Source organism: Pipistrellus kuhlii, unplaced genomic scaffold, assembly GCF_014108245.1.
Source record: "Pipistrellus kuhlii isolate mPipKuh1 unplaced genomic scaffold, mPipKuh1.p scaffold_m20_p_9, whole genome shotgun sequence".
Classification (NCBI taxonomy): domain Eukaryota; kingdom Metazoa; phylum Chordata; class Mammalia; order Chiroptera; family Vespertilionidae; genus Pipistrellus; species Pipistrellus kuhlii.
The window spans coordinates 508,408-532,421 of NW_023425595.1; the positions used below are offsets into that span (position 1 = coordinate 508,408).

At 60.2% G+C, this 24,014-nt stretch overlaps 2 protein-coding genes across 4 annotated transcripts; one reads left to right on the forward strand and one right to left on the reverse strand.

Moving 5' to 3' along the window:
- Window positions 1-4,285: 4,285 nt before the first annotated feature.
- GAL (galanin and GMAP prepropeptide) lies at window positions 4,286-8,093 on the forward strand. 2 transcript variants are annotated; one of them, XM_036426971.2, is made up of 6 exons: window positions 4,291-4,493; window positions 4,708-4,779; window positions 5,190-5,244; window positions 6,729-6,818; window positions 7,089-7,169; window positions 7,864-8,093. In XM_036426971.2, the coding sequence occupies exons 2-6, from the start codon at window positions 4,708-4,710 to the stop codon at window positions 7,974-7,976; spliced, it is 411 nt and encodes a 136-aa protein (XP_036282864.1). In that variant the 5' UTR covers window positions 4,291-4,493; the 3' UTR covers window positions 7,977-8,093. The 2 variants fall into 2 exon arrangements, with proteins under 2 accessions (XP_036282865.1, XP_036282864.1); XM_036426972.2 differs by lacking the exon at window positions 7,089-7,169 and having other exon boundaries at window positions 4,286-4,493.
- A 1,765-nt stretch (window positions 8,094-9,858) lies between these two features.
- Window positions 9,859-24,014, reverse strand: TESMIN (testis expressed metallothionein like protein). 2 transcript variants are annotated; one of them, XM_045577828.1, is made up of 9 exons: window positions 23,966-24,014; window positions 23,213-23,743; window positions 20,453-20,605; window positions 18,617-18,737; window positions 16,981-17,054; window positions 15,430-15,521; window positions 12,503-12,608; window positions 12,009-12,169; window positions 9,859-10,788 (listed from the first exon to the last, which is right to left on the reverse strand). In XM_045577828.1, exons 2-9 carry the CDS (start codon window positions 23,687-23,689, stop codon window positions 10,599-10,601), a joined length of 1,374 nt encoding a protein of 457 aa, XP_045433784.1. In that variant the 5' UTR covers window positions 23,690-23,743; window positions 23,966-24,014; the 3' UTR covers window positions 9,859-10,598. The 2 variants fall into 2 exon arrangements, with proteins under 2 accessions (XP_045433784.1, XP_036282841.1); XM_036426948.2 differs by having other exon boundaries at window positions 15,430-15,524.

The following is a 24,014-nucleotide window of genomic DNA, read 5'->3' on the forward strand; positions in this document are numbered from 1 at the left end:
CAAAGCAAGCAAGTGTTCGCATGCACACACATGAGGGGTGGTGGGAGGTGGTAGGGGGTAGCAGGAGAGGCAGGAGATGGCAGGGGGTGGTTGAGAGATGGCAGGGAGTGTTGGGGGGGGCAGGGGGTGGCAGGAGATGGCAGGAAATGTTAGGAGTGGTAGGGGGTGGCAGAGGGTGGCAGGGGGTGGCAGGGGGATGACAGGGGGATGACAGGGGTGGTAGAGAGTGGTAGGGGGTGGTAGGGGGTGACAGGGGGTGGCAGGGGTGGCAGGGGGATGACAGGGAGTGGCAGGGGTGGCAGGGGGATGACAGGGGGTGGCAGGGGTGGCAGGGGGATGACAGGGGATGACAGGGGGTGGCAGGGGGTGGTAGGGGGTGCCAGGGGGTGGCAGGGGGATGACAGGGGTGTTAGGGAGTGGTAGGGGGTGGTAGGGGGTGGTAGGGGGATGACAGGGGATGGCAGGGGGATGACAGGGGTGTTAGGGAGTGGTAGGGGGTGGCAGGGGGTGGTAGGGGGATGACAGGAGTGTTAGGGAGTGGTAGGGGGTGCCAGGGGGTGGTAGGGGGATGACAGGGGGTGGCAGGGGGATGACAGGAGTGTTAGGGAGTGGTAGGGGGTGGTAGGAGGTGCCAGGGGGTGGCAGGGGGATGACAGGGGGTGGTAGGGGGTGGCAGGGGGATGACAGGGAGTGGCAGGGGTGGCAGGGGGATGACAGGGTATGACAGGGGGTGGCAGGGGGAGGTAGGGGGTGCCAGGGGGTGGCAGGGGGATGACAGGGGTGTTAGGGAGTGGTAGGGGGTGGTAGGGGGTGGTAGGGGGATGACAGGGGATGGCAGGGGGATGACAGGGGTGTTAGGGAGTGGTAGGAGGTGGTAGGGGGTGGCAGGGGATGGCAGGGGGATGACAGGAGTGTTAGGGAGTGGTAGGGGGTGCCAGGGGGTGGTAGGGGGATGACAGGGGGTGGCAGGGGGATGACAGGAGTGTTAGGGAGTGGTAGGGGGTGGTAGAAGGTGCCAGGGGGTGGCAGGGGGATGATAGGGCGTGGCAGGGGGTGGCAGGGGGATGACAGGGGGTGGCAGGGGGTGGCAGGGGATGGTAGGGGGATGACAGGGGTGTTAGGGAGTGGTAGGGGGTGGCAGGGGGTGGCAGGGGGATGACAGGGGGTGGCAGGGGATGGCAGGGGGATGACAGGGGTGTTAGGGAGTGGTAGGGGGTACCAGGGGGTGGCAGGGGGATGACAGGGGGTGGCACGGGGGTGGCAGGGGGTGGCAGGGGGTGGCAGAGGGATGACAGGGGGTGGCAGGGGGATGACAGGGGGTGACAGGGGGTGACAGGGAGTGGCAGGGGGATGACAGGGGGTGGCAGGGGGTGGTAGGGGGTGGTAGGGTGATGACAGGGGGTGGCAGGGGGTGGTAGGGGGATGACAGGGGATGACAGGGGATGACAGGGGGTGGTAGGGGGATGACAGGGGGTGGCAGGGGTGGCAGGGGGTGGTAGGGGGATGACGGGGTGACAGGGGGTGGTAAGGGGATGACAGGGGATGGCAGGGGGTGGCAGGGGGATGACAGGGGGATGGCAGGGGGTGGCAGGGGGTGGCAGGGGGATGACAGGGGCATGACAGGGGGTGGCAGGGGGTGACAGGGGGATGACAGGGGATGGCAGGGGATGACAGGGGATGACAGGGGGTGGCAGAGGGTGGCAGGGGGTGGCAGGGGGATGACAGGGGGTGGCAGGGGGTGGCAGGGGTGGTAGGGAAGCAGCGTGCCGGCACCCTTGCTCTTTCTGCTCGGCAGACCCGGTGGTTTTGAAGGCAGCGAACAGGACTTCTGAGGAAGACGGCCAGCTCACGATGCAGGACAAAATTACGCTTTCTGCTCAGTTCCATTAGGGTAATGGTGCCCCATTTGCCCGCCACACGCTGACCCGTCTCCGAGATGACAGGTTGACAGTGACACTCACTGGGCCGTCTCAGCACACAGAGCCCATCAGAGCGAGGCCGTGGGGCCCGCACAGCCTGTGCCGGGAGCAGGCGCTGCCCCAGCGTGACGTGCGCTGCCCTCCTCGGCCTGACACGTCCGGTCCGCGCAGAAATCACAGCTGCTGCCTCGCCTGCCGCCTCCTGGCCGGGCCACCCTCCCCGCCCAGGCCGAGGGGAAGCAGCACTATGCCGACCCCGTGGGGTCCTGGTGAGAGACTAGGAACTTGGGGAGCAGCTTGGTTTTTGTTCAGTGGACCCATGACACGCGAGCAGATTGCTGATGATTCCCCGTGACACACGTGGGAAAAGCGGCCAGCGGCCACGTTCTTGTTCTAGTCTGCGTGCCAACGCCGCTCGGGCCCACGCCCGCACCCTCGCCGGCTCCCCGGCCACCGGGTCCTGCCTCCAGGAAGGGCTGGGCTCTTCGGACACAATGCATCACGTGACCAGGCGGCTGTGCGTCCTGCTGGGCTGCAGGGCCGCCTCCTCCCCACGTGAGACCTGAATGCTGGCTCCGGGCTGGGCGTCCTGGACCCCGGTTTTCAGCTGAGAATCTGCTTCTTCAGGCCTAGAGCCTCCTGGACAGAGGGAGTCAGAGCAGAGGGTCAGGTGCAAGCAGCACCTGTCTGGCCTGGGCCGCAGCCGGGGAGCGGGGGAGCTGGCCCCGGTGCACCGTGCACTGGTGTTCTCAGAAGAGCGAGTGCTCAGAGCGATGGCCGGACCCCCCCTCCCCCGCCCCCGTGAGCCAGCAGTCCTCAGGGGCGGGGGCACCTGTGGCTGGTCCTGCCCACTCCCCACAGGGCCTACATACAAGGGCACAGGGCGTCACCGTCACTCCTGTGATGAGTCACAGAACACTGCCCTCTGCTCGCCCGCTCTCAGCTGTCCCTGTCCCCAGTCCCGCTGCCCTCCCCGGGGAAAGGCGCCCTCGGAATCACCGTGGCCTTCAGAAACCAGTTTGTGTGCCCTGGTCAGGCCGCCTGCCCCTACTGTCCTCCCAGCCCGGCTGCCAGAACTGGGAGTGAGAACAACCCTGTCACCCCCTCCCAGCCGGGAGTCTGCTCCCGGGACCCCTCTCCAAGCCTCGTCTCCCTGCCAGCACCCTCCTCACCCTCCTAGCAAACCAGGGCAGCGCTCGGCACCCAGGCGAGGCCCCTGCCCCCTCCTGGCCACCTGCTGGCCTTGACCCAAGTCCTCAAGCTCCGGGCCCTTTGTCATCCGCGCAGAGGCAAATGGCTCTCCCCTGGAGCTGTCTGCACAAAAGGTTCATAAAGCGGAAATGTAGGCTAGCTGGAGGCTAGCATCACTGCTGTTACCGTTTGTCCTGGATCCCCAGGCACAGGGGTCAGTCTGGCACTCAGCGGGCGGGTGGGCGAGGGCCGCACCTCCCAGTGACCCTGACCCTAGCCCTGCCGGCAGGGGCTGCCTCTGTGCCACTGCTGATCTCCATGGCCGGGGAGGAGGGGCTCCGGCAAAGTTCTGCCAGCCAGCCTCACCCTCGTTAGCAGTCTGGAGGTGCCCGTGTGCCCGGTGTCTGTGAGCCAGGGAGGAACCCACTGGGTCTGGCCAAGCTCAGGAGGCATTCCCGGAGCAAGTAGAGGAGGGCCCATCCCGGCCCGATTCCTGTGCCACCTGCCACAGCCTCTGGCTGCTGCCCTGCCCGCCGGCCACCGCAGGGAGCCCGGGCTGGTGTCTGCTCCGGCCCCCGGGTCCCCAAGGGCTTGCCCACTGCCTGACCCGCTCAGAGCAGCTGTGCCCTGACCCGGAGTCAGCGGGAGAGCATTGGCAGGGACCCATTCTAAGCCGGCAGTGCCCATGGGAGGGGGGGCACCCACAGCTCCAGGTGGGAACGGACTGCTGGGCCCAACAGCCCAACAGCCCTGGCTGATCTGCCTCCTTCTGAAGTCACTGGGCACCCAGAGGTGGGAAAGCTGGGTGCCAGTGAGCAGATGGGGGCCCCAGGCCGGCCTGTTTTGGGCTGAGGGGTGGGAGGGGTGGTCCCGGGGTGTCTGGCGGAGCTTCCGGCCTCCCCGGCAGGGGGCGCTGTGCTGGGGTGGGGGCTTCGCTGTCCCCAGGACCAGAATCCTGGGTATGGGGCGGGGCTCCCCCCCCAGCAGGGACCCTGTGTTTGTGGGGGCTGCTCAGGCTCCCCATTCACGGCGATTGCCCCCCCCCCCCCATGCGGAGCCCCGCGCGGCTCCCGGAAGCACGGAGCCCCAGCCGCGCTGCGGGCACCCCGCCCCCGGGGACTCGCGGGAGGCGGGACCTGCGCTCTGACGCGGCCCCGGAGCCTCATAAATAGCGGCAGCGGCTCCGGGCGGACACGTCGAGGGAACCGAACCGGCCGCCGCGCTCCTCCTCCGCATCCCGAGCCGTGCCATGCGGTGAGCGCCCGGCCCGACCCGACTGGACCCGGCCCGACCCGGCCCAACCAGACCCGACCGACCCGACCGGACGCCCAGACCCGCCGACACCCGCCCGGACACTGACGCCCGGGACCCCCGCTGCTCACGGTACCGCGCGCCCCTCCGCGATCTGGCCGTGGACGCACCCGAGGGCGCGGCGCCTCTGTCCGGCCCCGGCCCCCGGCCCCCGTGCTCCGTCCCCTGTTCCCTGTCCCTTGTCCGGGGGCGCAAACACTGGGTCCTCGGTCCCCTTCACCCCCTGTCCTCCCGGGTTGGGTCGGAGCTCCGCCCCACGTGCCTGCGCCCCCGCCTTCCCTTGCAGATGTCCCCAGGCGGCGCCCTCCTGCTCGCCTCCCTGCTCCTCGCCGCCCTGCCGGCCGCCCGCGGGTCCCCGGTAAGTGCGGGTCCCGGTAAGTGCGGGGCGGCGCCCTCCGCACGCTGCACCAGAACCACAGAACCGGACCGGGCGGAGCGGGCGCTTTGGGCCGGTGCGGGATGGAGAAGGGGGACGGGGGAGGGGACGCTCCCGTCTGGTGTGTGGACAGCCTGCGGGGAAGCGGGGAGCATGGGCCACGGGCTGCGGCTTCACTCGGAGGGGCCGTCCCTGTGGAGCGGGTCCTCGCATCACCAAGCGAGAGAAGCGGCTGAGGCTGCTCCCCCAGGAGCCCTAGAAGCCGTCCTCCCCACAAGTGCACATGCATGGCAATGCCCATGTTCCACTGGAAAGCCGGCCCTCATTGTGAGAGGAACCAGTCCATGCAGGCAGGCACGGCCCGGCCACCTGACCCCCTCTCTCCCTCGAAGGTGAAGGAGAAGAGGGGCTGGACCCTGAACAGCGCCGGCTACCTTCTGGGCCCACGTAAGTGACAGTCGCACGCCCTCAGGGCAGACACTGAACCTGCCCTCCTGCAGCCACGTGTGCTAGTCCTACTGGTTCTGAGCTGCCGGGCGCCATCACTCTGACCCTGGCCGTCCCGTTAGCAGACACAGGGAGGGGCATTCCCCAGGCTTTGGGGATGGGGTCCCATTAGGTTAGCGGCATTTGCCCTCCCTGAAGCCACACCCCTTCCTCCCCCTCCTGCAGCGATGCTCCCTCCCTCCCCTACAGTCTGGGCCTGGAGGGGCTCAGCCCCCGCCCTGACCCCACTGCCCTCCCCCAGCCTTGAGGCACCTGACTCTGCCTTGAACCCTGACCACCCCGCAGCTCTTGGCACTCCCCCCCCCCCAATCTCCTGCCTTCTCCCTTTTTGCCCACATTCCTCAGGGCTGCCTCTGCCCGCCAGCTCCTGTAAACTGCCCGGAGCTGTCTTGGTCCTTAATCCTGGAGTCCAGTACACACTTTCTCCTGCTCAGACGGTTTATCCATCACCGGGGGCCCTGAGAGCCCAGCACTGAGGACACACACTAGGTGGGCCCAGGCAGGACCCATGCTCTCCTGCACCCTTCCCACCCCTGAGCTCTCTCCCTCAGAGAGCACCTCGTCTCAGGGTGCTCCTGGCCCCCGAAACTGGAGGGACTGTCAGCAAAAAGGCCACTTGGGAATGCGGACAGCATGTCGAGAAGACTTTCCCCCTGCATTGGGAAACACCCTTTTCCGCTGAGAAGGTGTAAGTCTGCCGAGTGGACCCCCAGGAGCCGGCACGCAGTGGCTCCTTGAGGGAAGTCCTTACAGCTTAACGGTCTGGCCTTGACCTCCACCGCCCACGCAGACACCCAGCCGCCCACCGGACCAGCTCACTCGTCGCCCTTCTCATCTCGTGCCAGGAGCTGTGTCTCGGGAAAACGAGCTAATTTCATTCATCCACCAGGCCCAGCAGCCGGAAACCCCGAGCCGCCCTCGCCGTCCCCCCGCTTCTCCTTTATCTCCTACGTCGCCCCAATCCAGCCCCTTCTCCTCACCCCAGGCTCTAGGTTTAGAGCCTCATCCTTCTTCCAATGGTTCCCTAAGGGAGCCCTCAAGCAGCACACCACCCAGTGCACATAGCCACCCAGCCCACCCCACCCCAAGCATGTCTGTCTGTCTGTCTCTCCCCTCCCACCTCCCTCTCGCCCTGGCTCCAGTCCATCTCCCACGCTGCTGCCAGAGTGGTCTTTGAGAAATAGGAAGATTTCGGTACCTCCCTCGTTTTCAGAAACATGGGCCCCGGTCACAGCCAGCACCCCTGGGAGCCTCGTGCTCCCCGCTGCCAGGCCTGTGAGCCCCGTGGAGCCCAGCACCAGGCCCCCCCCCCTCCCTCCTGTGGTCCCCACGCAGGACTGCAGGGCTCATCGGGTCCTCGGGCGGGGAGGGGTGGGGAGGGTGCGAGTACAGTAACGACCCTCGGCTGTCCGCTCGCTCTGCAGATGCCGTCGACAACCACAGGTCATTCAATGACAAGCACGGCGGCCTTGCTGGCAAGCGGGACCTGCGGCCAGAGGACGGCGCGGGGGCAGGTGAGGGGGCTGGGTCCCGGGGCCCCGAGGCGCCCCACTGCCCACCTCTGGGCGCACAGGGCAGAGGTCCGAGCCGGCCCGGCCACATCTGTCCTCTGCTGGAAACAGAAGCAGCGTCACTGGGAGTAAGATGTGGGGACAGAGAGCCCTCTAGACTCAGGGCCTGCAGGAGAGGGGCCCCCGAGATGGGTTACAGAGATGCTGGGGTTCATGACCTCGGGCTGCCCAGAGCACCTGTGTAAGTCGTCAATGTCAATCACTTGTTTCTAGGCGACTTGGAGCGGCCGCTGCCAGTGGGCGATGATGATGTGCGGAAGATAATGGAGTTTCTGACGTTCCTGCATCTCAGAGGTCAGTGAACGGGCCGATGTATGTTCCCGCCTCCTAGGGCCGGGCCCTTACTCGGAAAGGCTTCCTGGACCTCTGCAGGGACCGACCCCACGCCTGCCGGCTGGAGGGACAGCCCGGGGGCTGGGCTTGCTGCCGGTCCCACATGGTCCCTGCAAAGGGTCATCAAACCTACTGCTCCCAGAGGGGTGGGCGGCGGGGGGAGGGCCTCAGGATTCCGTCCACTCCGTGCACCATTGACGTGGCCACCACCGCTGCCCTGTCCGGCCGAAGTGCCCACCGGCCTGCCCCTCACGGGCGTCTGAGGCCAGGTGGTCAGCCTGAGGTCCGGGCTCTCCTTGCTGCGTTATGCATGGCCCTCGGCCCTGGACGTCCTGCAGGGGCTGCAGGCGGTGAGGCTCCCCCTGCCCATTTCTACCCCGGCTCTGCTGCCCGTGCTTCACGCTGGCCGTCCGTTCCACAGGGAGGGCCGGCCTTTGCCAGCAGCCTCCCAGGCGGAGCCGCTGCGGGAGCCCGCGCTCTGAGCTAGCCGTGCTGGGGGCGGGGCCGGGAGACGGACGCTGTGAGGCTCAGGGAGCTGGTGGTGGTCACTGTTTTGTGATGAGACAGTCCAGCTGGCCCTGCCCTGTGCGCTGTGGGCTGTGATGCCCTTGTGCGGACGGCAGGGGCTCAGCGCTCAGTGTCCGTCCCTTTGCAGAGGCCGGGGCCCTGCTGCCCATGCTCCCCTCGGCCGCGTCCTGGGAAGACACGGAGCTGCCAGCCCGGAGGGAGCCGGGCCGGGCCCTCCCGCCCCAGGACGCCAGGCTCTGAGCCGATGGTGAGCTTTCGGCTCCCGAGGAAACCAGCCCCTCCACCCTGGGAAGCTGTTGTAATTTACGATTCCCCTCGGCAATCATTCTAGTGGCAAAATAAAAACCAGCAAGTGTTTCCGTGTCTTTCTTCCTTGGCCTGTCTGTCACCACCACCAGAGTGCTTTAGACAAGTGGAGCCCTGGCCGGGTGGCTCAGTGGGTGGAGTGTCGTCCCCTACACCAAAGGTGGCGAATTCAATTCCCAGTCAGGGCACCTCCCAGGCTTGGGTTTGGTCCCTGGTCAGGGTGCCTACAGGAGGCAACTGGTCAATGTCTCTCTCTCCCTTCCTGTCTCTAAAAGATAAATTAAAAAACATATCCGCGGTGAGGATTTAAAAAGATGAAAAATGAAAGATGAAGCTGGATTGTAGTCACGTGTGTTAGGTCAGTGCACACTAAGCTGAGTCAGACACACTGTGATGGTGAGACCGGTCCTGGGGCCAGCAGGGCACGGAATGGAAATGCGTGTGGTCCAGGTGGAAGGGTGATTGTCCTGAGGAGCTGTGCCAGTCTGGGTGCGGGAAGCCAGCACCCGGCAGCGGCTCCGAGGACCAGCGGCGACGGGCATCCGAGCAGGGAGGCAGTCACATCTGAAGGCCAGAGGAACATGTGACGGGGAAGCCTTCTCTTGGGTCCCGTGATGACACCGGGCCTCTTGGCCTTGGGAGCAGGTCTCTGGCTGCATCACAACTACACACACCTGCACTTGGCTGCTACTTCTCACACTGACCTTCCTAAAAGCTGTGCTGACTTGCCAAACCCTCCCCCTGGAGAACCCACACTGGTCGCGCCTGCCGGTGGCCTGTCCCTGGCTTTTAGGCTGCAGCTAGCACTCCTGGCTGCAGCGCTGGGTCCCCACCCCCGGTGCAGGTGGGCTCCCTGCGGTGCTGGGTGCTGGCCGGCTCTGGGCTCTGCCGGTCAGAATGGGCTGGAGGACCTGTTCCCTCCCCCACACCTGACCCTCAGGCACCCGGCACTTCCTGGGCCTGTGCGAACTAAGATGAGGCGGGGGCGAAACATTCCCTGGATGTTGAGGATTGGTGCACAAAGAATGGGAAAGCACAGCCACTTCTATTTTGGTTACATGTTGGAATGATAGTGTTTTGAATATGTTGGGTTAAATAAAATATCATTAAATTGGCCTGGCTGGTGTGGCTCAGAGGTTGAGCATTGACCTATGAACCAGGAGGTTCAATTCCTGGTCAGGGCACATGCCTGGGTTGCAAGCTCGATCCCCAGTGTGGGGTGTGAGGAGGCAGATGATAAATGATTCTCTCTCACTCTCCTCTCTCTTCCTCTTTGAAATCAATAAAAATGTTTTTAAAAAAATTAAATCGAATTTCACCTGTTCTTTTTCACTTCTTTAAAATGTGTTGGCTAGAAATTTTAAACCCACCTGTGTGGCCGGCAGGTTCTGCCATTTGCCCTGCTGAGAAGGCAGCCTGGGAGGAGTCACAGAGCCTCATCGCGGGCCCCCTTCTGCCGAGGGTGCGGTGGGCCGGTGACCCTCGGCAGCGGTGTCCCGCTCTGCCCCTGCTCCGCTCCTGAGAACTAACAGTCTCACAGCTCTGCCTCTACTCTGGGCTTTCATCCCAGAATCTGAATCTGGGTGGGAGCAAGGGGATTAAAACGGAGAAATGAAGTATCAGAAGCAGGCTGTTCCAAATATCGCTCTGCTGGCCTGCTCCGGCTCCTGCTCCCCGATGCGCCAGCGGCCCCCAGCCACACCGCTCCCTCTGCTGAGCCTGCAACGAGCTTCCAAAAGTTGTCTGCGGGGCCAGTACCATCCACACACAGAAACATGGCGAAGTGTGTTTTCAGTCACTAAGCTAATTGCAGCCACAGGAGACAGCTAAAATTTTTATTCTTTGCTTTTCAATAGAACCAAAGGCGTCAACTTACAACTAACATTACCTGCTACTTTCTGCAAACTAGTTGTTTAACCATACTCTACCAACAACAATAGCTTAACAGTGATCATGGAGAAGTTAATTGGATAACAGAGCTTTTCCACAATTCAAACAGAAACTCCTAAGAAAATTCCAGTCCCACAACTCAAGATGCTACGGATGGAAGCGTGGCCGGTGCGCCCGCTCTCCCTCGGTGTCCGGCGTTAGCCGGGCTGATAACCCCTCGGCGCTGGGACAGCCTGCACTGAGATCCCGTGGGTGTTCACGGTTCTCTCGAGATCTCAGGTTGTATCCCAACAGCCCACCTGGAGACGTCATTTCTAAAAAATTGGGGGAAATATTTATGGCTTTTACGCAGAGAAGCCTCCAGAGAAGACTCCTTGAGGGGATGAGGCCAATAGGGGTGACTCCTCTCCGCCCGGTGTCCCCACCAGCATGGGTGTGGGTGCAGAGGAGCCCATGCTCCCCCCTGGCCCCGCCATGGGGTCAGTCACGCCCCTCCTCACACAGGGGCTATGGATGCCAAACCCTCCTAGACTAAGCCCCCGGGTCCCCTCAATGGTGCAGCTGTGGACACACACCGGCCTGATGTTCCTTAGAGCAGCCTTCCCCTCCATGGATCCCGGGACCCCGAGCGCAGACCCGCGGCCCCCTCGCTCCCCACCTTCTCCTCTACTCCATCTTCAACCCTTTGGATTTGAACTCGATGAGGAGGATCTGGGACAGGCACCTCCCGAACTCCTCCAGGACCATCTGCTGGGCCAGGCACTCCGAGCAGTGCCCCTTCTCCGCCTCCTCTCCCTGAGCCAGCAGACAGGCGCATGCGGCTTCCACCACCTCCCAGGAGATGCACGAGGACCGCCTGCAGAGACACCGACAAGGCCACGGTCAGCGGCCGCTGCTCCTAACGCCGGCTGCATTCCAGGGGACGGCGTGTCATGCATTTCAGACTGCCCCTGGCGAAACCGATGCTGTCTTCCTGATACTGAAAGCTAGTCACTAGGATAACACCGAGTACTGCTTCTAGAAGGAGAATATAGAGGAAGGTAAATCTGTCAGCTGCTCGACATCCCTCTCATGGTTGATTCTAAGTTAGATCCTCACAAACCCAGAGGCCTGGGCTCCAGGCAAGCCCGTGGCCGGGCGGGAGGAGCAGCAGGAACCTCAGACAAGACCAGACCCCGAGACAAGCAGCCTGGGTCCCAGCGCAGTGCAGGGCTACGAAGCCCTACTGGGACTCTCTCCCTCTCTTCCTCTCTCTGAATCAACACAAATACATTAATAAAATAAAGTAGCATACTTAAAAAAACCAAACCTCTCCACAAAGGTAACACGCAAGAACTGAGTTGAAGGTGAGAGAACAGGGCTGCCCAGGGCGGAGCCATTCCACTGAGACCAGAGTCCACGGCTTGAGCCCTCGTCACTCTCCATGGGACACGCGGTCCAGAGGAGGCGGTCACACTGTCCCCGAGCTTCACAGAGGACTGGGCCACGCTGGTCATGTCCACTGACACAGACCCGCAGGCCACAGGGATGCCACCTCTGACGTCTCCAAGCAAAGAAGCATGAATGTGGCTTTTCAACAACATTAATTAATAACATTTGAATGCAACGACACTTTTTTAAAAATGGATAAATCTAGTCCAGCATATAGTGAATTGTTATTCTGCCTTTGAGACCTCCCGGGACCACCATCTGGCCGCAGAATAATTAATGGGAAAAACCCAACTACATGGGCTCATCGCGCTGGGGAGCCAGCCTGCGCCCTGGCACCTCTCCACTCCACCACACGGGGACGGGGACGGGGACGGGGACGGGGACCGGACCCACAGCTCAGAGGTTTGCTGTCTGGACGCCACACCCTGCAGCCCGAGGCCAGTGGCCTGCTGTGGCTCCTGCTCGGAGGACAAACAGGACAAAGCAGCGGGCTCTGAGGACAGTGGGGATGAGGGTGAGTCTGGAAGGGGGACGGTACCCTGGTCCAACCCCGGCGCCCCCCCTGCAGACGGCACGTCCCTTCCAGTGAGTGAATGAACGCCCTCAGATCAGCCCCGTCCCCGTCAGGTCAGTCCGAGCGCCTACCTCTCCTTCCGGAGTTTGGGGAGTGCTGACACGTGCTGGCTGCCTTCCAAACTGCCAGCTTCCGCGTAGCTTGGCACGGCCATTAGTGTTTTTTGTTTGGGGCTTTCTTCATAGTTTTTGCAGCCAGTGCATTTGCAGATCGAGGAGCACATGATTTTGGCCTGGAAACAGAGAATGGTCCTACAGCCATCCGGAAGAACAAATTCTGTTTGCACCTTCAATAGCTTATGTTTGCGTGTGCACGCAACCTGCCATTTTCCTACCAAAAGCGCAGGAGTGAGAGCCCATGGGGGTGCCGCGGTAGAAGAGGCGCAGTGGCGCGCTGACAGGGGTGGGGCGGGGCTTTGGGAGGCTGGGCGAGTGTGGGTGGGGTCCCCAGGGGGCGCTAACTCTGGTTTTCTCCAACCTGCAGGGCAGAATCTCTGGAGGGGGCTCTTCCGCCTCCGACACAGTCAGTGCTTTGGAGACGGGTCCGGGAGGGGCCGGCTCCTCACCTGAAGGGCCTTGAAGCGCTCGAGCCCTTGGCGGAAGGTGCTGCAGCAGGCCTCGCAGCTGCAGTTGCTGCAGAAGTCCCCGCCGCCGGCAAAGCAGTCGCAGTACCTGGAGGCAGTCACAGCGGGTCACGGCCGTGGCCGAGGCAAACACCTCCTGGGAATGTCCACGGATGCCCCTCCCCGGCCCCGCTGCTGCTGTCCCAGGAGCACAGCAGGCTGGGGTGGGAGCATCAGTGAATGAAGAGCCGTCTTCCATCACTGTCCCCCTCCACCGCGGCAGGGAGGCCCTGGCTGGGAGGGAAGACGCGGGGCCCGGAGGCCGCACTGCTCTGGACTCTGTCTCCTGTCTCTCCCGGCGGGTGCTGGGGGAGATGGTGCTGGGGACACGCGTGTGACAGGTTCGCCTTACGCCCCTCACTCGCCACCAAGCACCGCCTCCTCCAAACGGAGAGACCACATCACTGCGCTGCTCCCAGCCCCTTCCTGCTCCACCGGGCCCCCCTCACCGCCTCTCATCACTGCGGCTTCTCCTCCCTCTCCTCTCCCCTCCTCTCTCAATCCATATATACAAACATATTTTAAAAGAAGTTTCCAGAGAGGCGGAAACTTCATATTCTTTATTATAGCCGTCATTACGTTACCAACAGTAACAGAATTCACGCCTTCGCTGGCAGACGGGCTTTATCGGCAGATAAGCTGTCAGTAAGTGAGCAGCCACCAGCTCTGAAGGTCCGCTGGGAGGGAATCCACCCGTTCGCCAGCGGCCAGACCCCGCGCCGACTGCGCCCACGGCCCTACTCGGTACAAAGTGTCCGAACAGGCTCCTTCTGGGCCTCAGACCCAGCGACCTTGTCTGAGAAGAACCTGAGAGGTGGAGCTGTTGGCGGGCATCAGACGGAGCACAGCAGTCTGACCGCCCCCACAGGGCACCGGGCCGCCCCTCACTGGGCACCGGGCCCCCCTCACCCGACACCGGGCCCCCTCACCGAACACCGGGCCCCCCTCACCCGACACCGGGCCCCCCTCACCCGACACCGGGCCCCCCTCACCCGACACCGGGCCCCCCTCACCGGACACCGGGCCCCCCTCACCCGACACCGGGCCCCCCTCACCGGACACCGGGCCCCCCTCACCGGACACCGGGCCCCCCTCACCCGACACCGGGCCCCCCTCACCGGACACCGGGCCCCCCTCACCCGACACCGGGCCCCCCTCACCCGACACCGGGCCCCCCTCACCGGACACCAGGTTGCCCCTCACCCGACACCGGGCCCCCCTCACCGGACACCAGGTTGCCCCTCACCGGACACCGGGCCCCCCTCACCCGACACCGGGACCCCCTCACCGGACACCGGGCCCCCTCACCGGACACCGGGCCCCCTCACCGGACACCGGGCCCCCCTCACCGGACACCGGGCCCCCCTCACCGGACACCGGGCCCCCTCACCGGACACCGGGCCCCCTCACCGGACACCGGGCCCCCCTCACCCGACACCGGGCCCCCCTCACCGGACACCGGGCCCCCCTCACCGGACACCGGCCCCCCTCACCGGGCACCAGGCCACAGCACAGGGAGCTCAGGTGAAGACAGCCACTGGGTCCGCGCAGTGACAGGAAGTCAGGTAATTATTTGCAGCAAAAAACACAAACACAAAGCTCATGCGTTTCAGAAACATTTGTTATGACCTTTATAATTACTCCAAAAAAGGAGCCTGTGCTGAGTGAGAGAACCTGGCAGAGCGGGAGAGGGGGAGGGCCCTCACCTCGGCTCTGCCCCGTCCCCGGGGCGCCGGAGGGGCGGGCTGTGCACGGCTGTGGGAGCCGTCCCCTTGGGGTCCTGGCCAAGCACACAGCACGCCCCCGCTGACAAGGAGGGGAAGCAGGGTCCTTGGCCCGTGACCCCCTCGTGGTGCACAGCCACCTGCCGCAGCCGGGGCCACAGGACCAGACCACGCAGAGCGCACCCGAGGGAAGCCCGAGGGCAGCCTGGTCCTCCTCCGGGGCAGCGGCCGGCAAACTCCTTAGCCGAGAGAGCCAAACAGCACAGCACAGCGATTCAAACTTCTTTTGAGAGCCACATTTTTAAAACTTAAACTTCTTTTAACATCACTTCTTCAATATTGACTCGCCCAGGCCGTGGTATAATATTTTGTGGAAGAGCCACACCATCCACAAAGGGCCAAAGAGCCGCATGTGGCTCGGGAGCCACAGTTTGCCGACCACGGCTCCAGGGGATTAACCGAAGTTCATCGACCATCGGTGCTCACTCCTTACGGCCACGCAGCCTCCAGAACCGACTGGGGTTCCCTCAGCCTCTCCCACTGCCCGCCCGCCCCGCCCAGGGAACCTGTGCCCTGGCAGCACCGCAGGAGCCCTGCCCCCTGCCCGGCTGGCCGCCTCCAGGCCCACGCCTGCGCCGGAGGCTCCTGGGGGCAGGACAGAGGTCTCCCCGCGCGGAAAGGGCTGCCCGTCAGGCTGGTCCGTGAAAGTGAGCACAGAGTGTCACAGGCCAGGCTGTTTACTGAGTGCAATCACGGCCACCATTGGAAATGGCAATGGCATCCCAGCAGGAAAGCAGCCCGGCCCTGGAGACGCCTCCCGCCAGAGCGTGAGGGCCCGCGCAGAGAAGGCAGGCGCAGGTGAGCGGCTGCCACACCACTGCTCACGCCAACCACAGCAAAACAGAAAAAGCAACACAACAGCTCCTGTGAGCCCTGTCAGACACGAGCCTCCGACAGCGCAGGGCGCGTGGGGCCGTCGGCGACACCAGCCCCCGCACGCGGCACTGTCGCGGCTGCTCCGTCCAAAAGCTCTATTGCTCATGGAGCTGCAGGAAAGCTAGTTTTCCACTAGAAGAAGATGGCAAATGTACCCACGAGAGCCCCTTACATTCCTGAGTGAGTGACAGTGATGGCTTTGGTGCTTACCCAGCCAGCGTTATCCTGGGCGCTCCAGGGAGGGCTGGTCCCGAGGGCAGAGCTGGCCCCGAGGCAGCGGCCGGCTGGGCTCCGTGGTCCAGCTGCAGAGAGTCAAGGCCAGCATATTTTGAATTAGTGGATGTTTTAAAAGTTCCTTCTAGTCAACCCCAAGCTACAGAGAAAAACAATTCTTCTTCGCCTATTTTCACCTCACAGTCCCTTTCCGAGTCTGGTCTGTCAGCAGGAACGGGCCACAGCCCAGAGGGCTCCAGCGCAGGTGGTGGCCCCCCGGAGCCTGGCCCCAGGGCACTGAGGCTGCAGACGGACTGGGGACGGGGGGTGGGGCGGCCTGGGACCAGGGCCAGGCCACCGACCAGCTGGCAGGCAGCACACACTGCGGTCAGCCACTGGCCAGAACACTGCCCTGGACATCTTTTTCATTTTGTGAAATAAATTCAATTACCAATTTCTGTAAACTAAAATGGCCATCATTATTATATCCTTAGTATAACATGAGAGATCTTGATGTCTCATTAGCAGCCATTACTTATTCATCTATTCAAAAGGAGCATTTCATAGTCAGCGTTAACCAATTCAAAAGCAGCGTGGTAACCTCTGCTTTGCCCATGGCCTTGGCTCTCTGCTTCTAGCTTATTTTCCTTTGTTCCTCAGCAGCATGGCTCCCAGCGAAAGGAAGAGCTAGCGAAATCGCTGACCTACTTTTCTCCCTATCAGAGCTTGAAGAAATGAAAAGTATTGGGGACATTCGGGTTTTGAGATTGTCTGTATCCTCCCCTGAAAACTTGAAATTTAAAAGTAAGCTTCACTTAAGGAGACAGTCTGGGAAAACACCATTTACCCATCCTCCTCCTTGTCCCCCCTCTTTTTTTAAATATGTATTTTATTGATTTTTTAAAATTTTTTATTCAGTTTTCACAGAAAGGAAGAGAGAGGGCTAGAGAGCTAGAAACATCGAGGAGAGATAATCATCGACCAGCTGCCTCCTGCACACCCCAACTGGGGATGTGCCTGCAACCAAGGTACATGCTCTTGACCGGAATCGAACCTGGGACCTTTCAGTCTGCAGGCCGACGCTCTATCCACTGAACTAACGGGTTTCAGCCGTTGTCCCCCTTTTGCTGCCTGTTGGGCCTCGAGGGCACCGAGCAGCCACCCTGGTCCAGCTCCTCTGTGTAAAGCCTCCAACTTGCATGGGACTCAGTTTGCAGGAAGGACGTGCCCGAGAGTTACTCCAGCCAATGCCTCCAAGATGGTGGCAGTGCTGACACAGGCCCCCACGGGCAAGTGCAGCAAACGGGCGGAGGATGGTCTGCGGGCCAGGACAGGACAAGCCGTTTCACAGGGGGACAAAGAGCTGCGTCTTGGACAGACCCCCCTCCCAGGCCTGTCACTATGGGGACGGGGCTGAATACTTGGTAAACGCTTCACTGTGGGCCTTTAAATGGAGGATAATTATATTTCCTGAGAAATTTCAACCTGACCATCAAATTTTCAAGAGATAATAATGCCTAATTGTTGTTTTGTTAAAACATGACTCACTTGTGTAATGAGATTCACTTTTGCTGGCACTGGCAAAAATCTTCCTACTAAAGCAGTCATTGGCTTAGGGACATCTGTAAGGAAAGCAATTAGAATTGATACCATATATTGTTTTTTTTCCACGTGCACACGGAAGAAAGTTCAAATGTGAAAATGTATCATGGATTTATCATCATCCTCTTTGTTTTTTATCCTGTAAAAACTTTCAAGTCAATGTAAGTGTTTACTAATTACACCCTTTTTCTTTGCCATGGAGCCCCAGGGATAGTCTGTCCTAAACCATGTTGCATACACAGGTCCCCAAACTGCTGGCTGAGGTTCCCTGGAGTAGGCAGCAAACTGGCCCGGAAGTCGCCAGAAATTTTATTTTCAAAGCAAGCACAGCGACATCTGTTGGTCACCAGATGAAGTACTTTCCATTTAGGTGTTTTCTCTTTCAGCTGGTTGCTGAGTTGTTGGGATGTAAATACTGATCAGGCTATTTAGCCCAAACTCCCCGAGGAGCAGAGCCCATGCGAGTTTCCTGGCCTGAAGGCACAGTGACCACCATTCCTAAGACACTAGGGCCTGGTGGGTCCCGGGAAGGAGAGCTGTGCCTTCAGCTCCCGAGTCACCACCTGCAGCCGCAGAGTGATGCTGCCTTAAGGCTTAGGCCAGGATGCAGCGGTTTCATGCTGATACTTAGAGTGTTTACAGCATAACAAAGGGGACTAGGCAAGGGAATCGGGATCTGAAGGCACTAGGGCTTGCTGAGGGCCAGAGGGGGTTAGGAAAGAACCCCCTGCCTGTGTGAGGACCAGCGGCAGTGCTGATGGACAGCGAACGGAGCCCGAAAGCTCCCGGCTGTGAGGACCATGGCAGCCCTGCTCTGACGCTGGGACAAGGCTAAGTCCTGACGGCCTTGCTTGTCCCTGGATGGAGGGACTGTCGGAGGGAAGAGGGTCACAATCTCTCTGGACTCTGCAGGCCCATGGAAGTGACATCAGGGTTTAATGTTGATTTACATTATGGGCAGTGAGTCATCCGGTAAGGGAATAGTCTGGCTAAATCAAGATTTGGAGAATCACAATTACTACATATACAGTCCACATAGAAATGCCCAGTTTTTAAGAATTCTTGTCTGACTTCTGTGAGCACAATCCTAAAGCTATGCCATTCAGTCTCTCTTCGGTCATGCCTAAGGCATTACAGGATAATCAAGTACTTGCATGTCGCTTATTACTCTGGTGCCAGTTTGAAGGAGTTTCTGAGTAAATGAATGGCAGGTAGTCAGCATTTGTGCTGCTACTTCAGAGCTCCTGGGGATTACGTGAAGGCATTTCCATTACATGCAGTGTATCCCACACCTGATGCCTCAGCCAGGCCCCTCCAGCACCCGCCGCTGAGAGGAATTGCCACCTGTTAGGATGGGAGGCTGTCACAGCCACCCAAACTTTGACAGTCAATGCAAGGCCCGTAAACTGGTCTATACCGATGTGTTTCTATTCACAGCTCACTACTACGGGAGATGACGTTTGCCAAATTGCCTCCTTAATACCCTGACTGCCTATTTCACCCCTCCCCATGTACATAGCCAAACATGTTCACTTACCAACTTATAGACATGACAGAGTTTTTGAATTAATGTACTTCGTACCTGGCTGCAGAGAATTGTTTTGGTCTTGATACTGAGGAACCAGGTGGAGTGCTTTCAGTTCCCGCGCACTTGGGGTGTCTGTGCACAGCATCTGCGTGCCGCCCTTCAACTGGCAGAGCACCTGGAATGAGAAACAAGGTCTCCCTGTCAAAGCCGCCGGGGGAGGGGGCTCTTTCCCCTCCCACGTGGGAGTCTGTACTTGCTCTTTAATAAATTGTCACTTTTGCTAAAAAAAAAAAAAAAAAAAAAAGAAGAAAAAGAAAAAAGTCACACAGAAACTTCCACCAAGAACATAGCTTTAACCCAGAATTTATGTTTTTCTGGAAAATGGCAAACTGCCAGTCTGCTCCCGGTGTCTTGCCCGCAGCACGCTCTCTGAGGTGTCTGTCTCCGTCTCCAGCCCCTGAAAACAGAGTGCCTCAAGCTGCCCAACCCGGCCCCACTCAGAATCTTCTTTAATGTCATAACAATTGTTCTTTCCCGCCACCCTCATGTGCTATTAGTTAACATGTGTGATTTTTAAAGACATCTATTCATGTTATTTCCTACAAGCCCAGCTGAGAAAGGTTAACCCAAGAACTGGAAAATTCTAAGAAGCCATAGCAGTGTTCCTGGGCCTGGCCAGCCCCCAGGCACCTGGCTGGGCTCTGACCATCAGTAAACCCTCCGAGAGGCAAGTGCCCGCCATGGAGGCACGTCGGGCCAGCAGAGCCCAGCGGGAGCCCTCGCTGGTGGCCCCGTCCCAGGAAGGCAGCAGCGGTTTTACCCACTCAGCTTCCACCTCCAATGGGAAACCACAGGTCCCGGTTGCTGTGCTTCCGCCCTAGTGGCCTTTGGGCTCTGAGACAGGACAGCTCAAGCCTAAAGGGTCAGTGTCCCCGGTCACAGGGGGCCGTGCTCCCGGCGGAGCTCCGGGCACCCTGATCCTGGACGAGAGGCCAGCACTCGTGTTCAGTGGGAGTTTGTATCTGGAGGGGTAAATTATAGCCGCTCACGTTCTCTCTCTCTCTCTCTCTCTCTCTCTCTCTCCCTCTCTCTCTCTCTCTCTCTCTCTCTCTCTCTCTCTCACACACACACACACACACACACACACACACACACACAGGCGCAGGTGGACCCCAGGCCTCTGTCCCGTGTGAGAGGAGGAGGCCCCGCCCTGCTGGAGAGGCTCCGCCTCCTTCCCCCGGCCTGACAGAGCGGTGAGCGATGTGCATGCCAGAGTTAAGCCGAGTTCACTTCCTGGCAGAGCGTGGGCTTAGGGCTAAGGCCTCCTCCCTCAGAGTGAAGAGCTGGGGGTTGGGGGGCAATCTGGGTGGTTGGGCTCTTTGCTCACAAATGCATGGGGCAGGCCCGAATCCTACAGGCCCTGTACAGGGCCACTGTGTAACATGTTTTCTTGGCCATAAAATGAAGACAAAAATAATGCCCACCCTACAGACCTGATGGAGCCTTACAGGAGAGCAGCACGTAGGCCACAGGTGTCACTGCCTGTCCGGTCCGAGGGGAGTGTCGGTGGTTTTAGGGACTTGGAGGTGGGCGGGGAGGGCAGCAGCCTCAGCCCTCCATCAGGCCCCTGGGCCTGCGCTGACTGATGCGATGTGTGGTCACTATCCTCAAGAAACATAGCCCTGTCCTCCTCCTCGTTTGACTTGCTACATCTGGTTGGAGTGAGAATCTTAGAGCTGGGAGGATTAGGCAGGCACTAATGTCCCTCTGGATGAGACCGCAAAATGTTGATTCCACAGGCAAACAATGACAAACCAGCAGTGCAGCTGGCTCAGTCAGCATTCACTCAACAGCCGCATTCTCACTCTCTCGCTTTCTCGGCAGAGTTACCATGGTGTTCGCGTCCTTCTGAGAGCCGCCCGGGGCATCCTCGGCGTCTTGCGAGGACGGGAACTTGCAGGGCTCCTGGGACGGAGGGTTCTGCAGAGCGGCCTCCTCCACGCCCTCTCTCGGCACAACGCCACCTCCTTCCTTCACTTCCACCTGGAAAAGCAGTCGCTGCTCAGAAGCCACGTGGGGTCATTGGGTGCAGCAGCTGCACATACAGAACATTCTCTGGGGGAGTCACACTTGGCCCTTCTGCTCCTTCCTCACCCTCCCTCTCCCTGCGGGCACAGTCGTCCCACCAGCCTCCGTGGGCCGAGGGCCCGAGCCACCTGCCCGTGGGGCGCACAGGTGTGATCTCCATGTGGCCCGGTGTGACCGGCAGACGCCCAGGCCAGTCGGCACCCCTCGAGCTGCTCGCCATCCCCCACCCCACTGGAGCTGCAGCCAATGGGACCCTCCTGAAGTGCCCACCCTTCAGTACCACCCCGAGAGCAGGCTTGTCAGCTCTGTGGAAGGTTCTGGTCCATTGTTTGCTGTTTCCTCTCAAAGCAGGAAGTCCCTGCTGCTGTTTGGTAATGTTTATAACTAGAGGCCAGGCCCGGTGCACAGATTTGGCCTGCGGGGAATGGGGCCAAAACCAGCTCTCTGACATTCCTGAGGGGTCCCGGATAGCGAGAGGGCAGTTCTTGGATGATGCACCCTGGAATTGGGCTCCCTTCTCTCTGGTTCTGGGTGCATCACCCAAGAATCGCAGCTGCCAAGTCACCACAGCTTGGCAACTCCTGTATTAAGTGTCTGCCCCCTGGTGGTCAGTGCACATCATATTGATAGTTACCAGCTGGAGCATCTGCCCCTGGTGGTCATTATGTGTTATAGCTAGCAACCAGACAGTTGAAAAACCGGTAGCTTAGGCTTTTATATATATAATAGATGTAACTTATGAGCTGTTAGCAATAGTAGCAGAGCTTTCCTAACTGAACAATAGGACAATGTGAATATGAAACAGTGAGGGTAGGAATGACTGTCACTTTTGTGTCTAAGCTATGCTCTACACAACTGACACCTCAGTGACACACCAGCAAATTGCCAAGAACAGGGAGAAATACCATGATATTACTGAAAATCAGTAGAATAAGAAAAACACTAAAAAGTCTGTTAATAAAATTACCATCAGAATTGAGGGCTTTGAAATTAAGATACTTGGTAAATGATAAGAATGTAAGGAGGCTGCCCTCGGTTTTTCTCCGTGGTTAGAGCATTGACCTGCAGTCCCAAGAGTTTTGGGTTATTTGTCAAGGACATGTGCTTTGGTTGCAAGTTCAATCCCCGGCCCTGGTCAGGGCACATACAGGAAGCAACCAATTGATGTCTCTCTCATCGATGTTTTTCCCCCACCCCGTCTCCTCCTCCCTTTCTCTCTCTCTAAAAAATCTAAAAAAAATCTCTCTAAAAATCAATTTTCTCTAAGAAAAATAAAAATCAATAGGAAAATATCCTTGATTTTTAAAAAAAGAATGTAAAGAAGGCTGAAAACACAGTCAACCTAACTGTGCACCCTCCGTCCCCCACACTTAAGCTCCGCCTGCCCAGCTGCCTATGAGACAGGGCAGGTAGTCCTTCAAAAAAGATGGCATTTGTATGGGAGCTGTGCCAGAGCCAACAGGCAGAAGCTGTCAGGGTAAGTTTGGCAAATGGACATTCACACCGTCTGAGAGGTTCTGGGGAGACCTCAGTGCGAGGAAGGCTTAGGGGCTGCCTGCTCTGGGGTCCCTCTCAGTCAGCGATGGTGCTAACATAACCCAGAACACCAGAGAGCAGAAATCCAAGGTGCTGCTATGGCTTAGGGCTGTGGCCGGCAAATTGCGGCTCGAGAGCCACATGTGGCTCTTTGGCCTCTTGAATGTGGCTCGTCCTGGGTCTATTTTGAAGAAGTGGTGTTAGAAGAAGTTTTAAAAATTTGTCTCTCAAAAGAAATTTCAATCGTTGTACTGTTGATATTTGCTCTGTTGACTAATGAGTTTGCCGACCACTGCCCTGGCCGGTTTGGCTCAGTGGATAGAGCGTTGGCCTGTGGACTGAAGGGCCCGGGTTTGATGCCGTTCAAGGGCACTTGCCTGGGTTGCAGGCTCGACCCCCAGGAGGGGGTGTGCAGGAGGCAGCCGAGCCATGATTCTCTCTCCATTCCTCTCTGTGTGAAATCAATAAAAATATTTTTTTTTAAATGAATTTGTTTGGCGAGGGCAGAGCAGAAGATCATCCATGATTTTCTTCAGCAAAGGAGGGTAGTTAGCTGAGAATCGGCAGGAAATTGCTGTGCTCTATATGACATAGGCTCGAAGAGCAGAGCATTCAAAATGTAATTCTAAATAGAAAGGGGGAAGGAAGTAAAAGGCAAGCACATGGAAATTCATCCACGGTGCGTTTGTTGTCACCAGTTACTCTGACAGCCAGGGCTCCTTTCCTAAAGCCAGTGACAGCACGGGGATGGTTACCCACTTCCCATCCTTTTCCTGTTCTCGGGCGCCCCCTGCAGGGCTAGGCCAGGTTTGAATCCAGGGACCCCAGGACGTAATTCACCTGCAGGCAGAGTGGCTTGGCTGGCTGGTGTGTCTTGGGTTACAAAGGGGTGCACCCTGGGCGGGGGGACCCCAACCAGGGATGGGGCTGACATAGGGACATGCCGGCGGCGGCAGTCAGCGGTCTCCCCGCCCTGCTCCGGGAGGGGTGAGGGGGTGCCGTGCCCATTTCAGCCCCGGATCTTACTGGGATCACCCGGACGCCGGCGTGGGCGGCTCCGTCCAGGGCCCAGGCGCCCAGGGGCACGAGGGCGGGGCTGCGGTGCGGGGTCAGCAGGGAGGACAGGAGGTGGACGTTGTAAATGGGCGGGGGCGGCGGGGCGGCGGGGAGCACCGCGTCCTCCAGGGGGTCGAGCTCGGCGAGACCGGGGAACTGGCCCAGGATCTCCTCCTCGCGGTCGTCCACCAGCAGCTCCACCTTGACCTTGCTGCCGAAGTCGGCGCTCAGCGGCGGGTTGAAGGCGTGCAGCAGGGGCTCCGTGGGGCCCGCGGGGCTCAGGTAGGGGTCCTTGAACACGTGGAACTCCTCCTCCTCCGCCTTCACCACCGCCGGCGCTTTCAGGCCCGCGTTTTCCGAAACAAACCGGCCGTCTGCGCCGAAAAGGTCCGGCCCCATCTCATCTTCGGGGCTGGACATCCCGCCCAGCAGGGGCGCCTCGTCCATGTTCCCCGCGGGACCCCACACCTGGCTTCCGGCGGGGTCGGCACAGCCGCGCACCTGCGAAGACGCGGCCGAGTAAGAGGGCGCTTCTGCACCGCGGCCACCCCCGTCCCTCCGGCCGATGTGGGGAGAGGGGTCCCACCGTCCCGACCCGGGGGTCCAGCCGCCCCGAGGAGTTGCCCCCCTCCCCGAGGCCGGGCCAGGGCCCTGGGAGACCCGACGGCGGCCGGGGACCTCAGGTCCGGAGACACGGAGACAGGCCTCCTCGGAGGGGCGCACCTGGCTTCGGGGTTGCCGGACCACCAATGTGGCCGTTAACGGTTGTGGA

Bases quoted from the DNA above. Each gene is read 5' to 3' on its own strand.
- GAL (XM_036426971.2), top strand. From the start codon at position 4,708: ATGTCCCCAGGCGGCGCCCTCCTGCTCGCCTCCCTGCTCCTCGCCGCC. The intron at 5,245-6,728 runs GTAAGTGACAGT...CTCGCTCTGCAG, and splicing joins CGGCTACCTTCTGGGCCCAC to ATGCCGTCGACAACCACAGG. The intron at 7,170-7,863 runs GTCAGTGAACGG...GTCCCTTTGCAG, and splicing joins GACGTTCCTGCATCTCAGAG to AGGCCGGGGCCCTGCTGCCC.
- TESMIN (XM_036426948.2), bottom strand. From the start codon at position 23,689: ATGGACGAGGCGCCCCTGCTGGGCGGGATGTCCAGCCCCGAAGATGAG. The intron at 18,738-20,452 runs GTAACTCTGCCG...TTCTCATTCCAG, and splicing joins AGAAGGACGCGAACACCATG to GTGCTCTGCCAGTTGAAGGG. The intron at 12,609-15,429 runs GTAAGCACCAAA...GACTGCCTCCAG, and splicing joins CCCAGGATAACGCTGGCTGG to GTACTGCGACTGCTTTGCCG.